Raw genomic sequence first — 4,101 nt, forward strand, 5'->3', positions numbered from 1 at the left:
TGACACAGAACGAAAATATAAAACTTTGTGAAAAAGTACATTTTTTTTTGTAAATGCGCAGGCTAGAAACTAATTTCCGACTTATAGTTTCATCTACATTTTCTCTACGAATTATCTGTATAAACCGAAAATACATGCGATTTGCCGAAAAAATATTCTTCCGAACAATTAGACCCGTCCTAATCCACATACTCATACTTTCATATTGCATATTTGCCCATTTTGGGTGGTTGTGTCTGTACATTATAATTCCATATATGTGTGTATGAATGTATATTCATACATATATTCATATTATTACGTTGCTTAACACTTCTTTGGCTTATCGTACATTCATTAAATTTTTATTAAATTACATAAATTAGATTTAAATCGCAAGGCGAGTGTTTAAATTAAGTAAGTACAAACCTTCGAGTGAATATTTTCAAAACTTTGAAAAATAAAGCGGCAAAAACACACACAAACATGTGTACGTGTGTATGTTATTTACTTTAAATCACTTACTAGCAAGCTTCTAAATATTTTGTATCTACTGTTGCCATATTATATGTACATTCTTAAGTGCTTGAGTTCCACAATGTTTTTGCGATAGACATTATTGAATTGTGGTCATGCACGCATACGAATTTACATGGGTTATACTCCTCTCTGTGGCTTCAAATAGCCAAGTTATCACAGTTTTCGAAATTTATTAAAGACATTAAAAACCAGCACTTTTTTAAATTTCTCCACGTATGTATATAGTATGTACATATGTACAATGTTTTTTCTTCTGTTATTTATCTAGCTACTGTGCAAAAAATTATTTTATGTAATGCTCTACCGCTGAAGTGTTTGAAATATTTTACATAATTGTTGACGAAATTATGCTGCTCGCTTGCCTTTAAAAATTATTCCAGTATTAAAAATAAGTTAACTTTAAAAATCTATTTACATTTACTATAATTTAAATATATAAGCAGATTCAGGTTTTTGAGGAATGCCTCTATTTCGACTCTCTCTTTAAATTATATTACAATTTACAGTTTTCTTGATTTGTATAAAAAATGAGACCTTAGGTACATTCATATATTTTTTAAGCCCATAGCATTCAAGCTTGATTCTAGAAATTTTACTACTTTACACTCAACGCATTCTGACAAGGAGCTACTTGCTACACACACGCACAGCGTTTATTTACGCATACAGAATACATACACGCTCGCAATCGCACTTACGCTCAGCGACATTCGTCGCCCACTTTCATACTCGTTTAACGCTGGAGATGATGGTTGCTGCTTTGTGCGTTATCCTGGAGATTTTACAGCCCATGGTCGTTGGTATTAAGGAAACTGCGACAAACGCGACTCACTTCCGGATTCGCATGGTTCATAAGCTGCATGTAGATCTGTTTGTGTAGTTGAATTTCATTGGTCATCTCCTGTAGTTGGCGCAAAAGTGCCTCCTTCTCTTTCAGCAACGTCTTGACCCGCTCCTCTACTTCCCGTGAGCGTACCTTCGCCTTCTCGCGCGATTTTCGCACCGCTATGTTGTTACGTTCTCGTCTTCGTCGGTATTCCTCGCTGCCCTTGTCTACATGCTTGAGCGAAGATTTGCGTTGATGTTGGAGTTGTTTGTTATGGTGTTTGAGGAGATGGGCGCCAGCTGCCAGATGAGGAAGATTCATAGAATGGTGTGCCAGCACGTTAGCTGAGGTGAGGGTTGTGAAGTTGGGTGCTGTACCGCCAGCTCCGTTGTTCATACCGCCGGTGTTGACCGGGCCGTTGTTTGCCGCTGTCTGGTAGGGATTGTAGAGACCGTTGGCACCACTATTTGTGATGAAAGCTGCCGCCGCTGCATTGTTTGCGTTTGTCTCCTGTAATTGGCGGCGATATTCCGGGTCGATGGGCTCCTCTTTAATGGTGGATGTGTCTGAGCCCACCGAAGAGTTCTCATCACTTGAGTTAGTACTGTAGGCTGCGCCGGAGTGAACCGCCTGTGGCATGTATGCCAGAGCGCTGCGTCCGTAATTGTGCTGTTGAGTGCGCAGCGACTGTTGCTGCAGTTGATGCTGTTGCAACACTTTTGCCGCTGCGCTCACCATCCCGTTGGGCGGCAGGGTGGCTGAAAGCCCTCCGGGGCTTGTTACCATGTCGCTGAATATACCCAGGCCCTCCTGTTCGCGAAACTGATCGTCGATCAAGTGTTGCAGATCCAAAGTGATTTCCTGTGCGGTCAACTCGTCCAGATCAGATTGGGAGTATTGCTGCAGCATTTGCTTCTGAAGCAGGTTGTTCACATTGTTTACATTGGCGTTAATGTTGGAGGTATTGTTGTTGTTAAGAGCCGCGGCCGCATGTTGCATTTGATGGACTGCGTGTTGTTTGACCACCAGACCAGAATTCTGTTGTTGCGCAGCAATTGCAGCAGATGCTGCCATATTTCCAACATTATTGTTGTTGTTGGCATCTGTGCCGTTGCTATTATTGCTATTGGGGTTGTTCATGTTGGGGTTGGCGTTGTTGTTTTGCTGGTGGGCGCTGGGCATGGCAGTCAGTGTGATTTGGCCGATGATTGCCTGTTGGGGCGGAGGCTGTTTTTTGAGGTCCAGCTGAGAGAGGGTCTGCACGGTGTCGTACATCTGCGTTGACTCCATGTTGAGCATTTTAAGTTGCGCGAATGAAGGCAAAATTTTGCAGTTTGTATACTATTCCCCCGGATAAAGTTAGCTTATGGAATTAAATTATAGCACGAAATTTAACTGAGCCCTAAAGATGGACGCTTAAACCATTTTTATGATTATTAGCCACGGGAATACGGGAAACTTTATTAGTGCTTTTTTATTATTCACCAAAAATTCTATGGCGTTTTTAATCACAAAGATTTTCTCTTTGATTGTTTGTTTAAGTCACTTTGGGTGCGTTTGCTCTGGTCTTCAAATATATAGGTACATACGTGTATCTTTCAACATTAATATTACCAATTGCCTTTCAAAGTCCTGTTTTGGTTTGCACAGTTTTATGAGGTAAAATCTTTGGATTTGGTTTGAGTCGTAACAAATTTTAGCATTCTTTGACTTTTGTGTTCTGTTTCATGTACATATATTCTGCTTGTAATTTTTTTAGTTAGGGCAGCAATTTAATGTCGGAAATTTGTTTTTTTTTTTGTTTTTTGTTGGAACAGCTGCTGTCACAATTCTTTTTATAAAAAGTTTGCAAAAATGGTCACGGCTTGTACATACATATATGTGTAATATGTTTTTCTAGTATTTGCGATGCAATTTCATTAAATGTCGGTTTAGTTTTTTTGTAATAAAATAAACGTCTGTTTTTATTTCACAACTCACTATTTTCATTCATTTTGTGTTCTAGTTTAATCGCACCCAATGTTGTTAATTCACTCAATTCGTTTATTTCTTTCTATCTATTTTACCAACATGAATGATTTGTCGAGTAAGTAATTTTGAAAATTTAAATTTGGTTTCGTTACTGTTAGTTAGCTTTAAAGCGTCTGGTTTACCGCGCGAGCTGTCACTTTTACTTAACAACCTTCCTCGGTCGACTGAAGTGTTTCACAAATGATGCAACCGATTTTATATTTTCCACTTACACGACGTGCGCGTCCGCGTCCGCATCCGTTCATGAGTGTAACCAACTCAATAACTTGCAGTTGCCGCTGCTGCAGCTTTGGCTATCGTGGCTCTTCGCCAAGTCTTCAGCGTCTTCGTTTTGGCCCAACAATGACGACGATGTCTTCGTACGCTGCAGCCACGCAGTTGGCGTCTGAGCTAACGAAAGAAAATGTATATGACCCACCGAAAACAACCACCGACTGTGTAACTGAACAACCCGACCGCCTGTTAATCGCAATACCGACAATGACGTCGCTTATGCAATGACGAATGGCGAGTCTGGGGAAGCACGCAAGCTTTTTTCTTTAACGGAGCTCCCGTTTTTAATACCAAAGGAAATATGGTGCCAGTTAAGTTACGCCCGAATTCTCTAAATTGACCCCTCTGCTGCTTGTCTCTGAAAAACGGGGTTAACTTTGTTCGTTACCGAAGCGCTGCACACGTCTGTTCGCCACAATTTGTGAATTGCAACTAAAAGTTGGACTGTAACT

At 40.3% G+C, this 4,101-nt stretch overlaps 1 protein-coding gene across 1 annotated transcript; it reads right to left on the bottom strand.

Moving 5' to 3' along the window:
- Window positions 1–775: 775 nt before the first annotated feature.
- Window positions 776–3,063, bottom strand: LOC118751740 (CCAAT/enhancer-binding protein-like). Its single transcript, XM_036486556.1, has one exon. It carries the CDS (start codon window positions 2,642–2,644, stop codon window positions 1,301–1,303), a length of 1,344 nt encoding a protein of 447 aa, XP_036342449.1. The 5' UTR covers window positions 2,645–3,063; the 3' UTR covers window positions 776–1,300.
- Window positions 3,064–4,101: the final 1,038 nt, after the last annotated feature.

This window comes from Rhagoletis pomonella, unplaced genomic scaffold (assembly GCF_013731165.1).
Source record: "Rhagoletis pomonella isolate Grant_MI unplaced genomic scaffold, Rhpom_1.0 Rhpom_scaffold_00948, whole genome shotgun sequence".
Classification (NCBI taxonomy): domain Eukaryota; kingdom Metazoa; phylum Arthropoda; class Insecta; order Diptera; family Tephritidae; genus Rhagoletis; species Rhagoletis pomonella.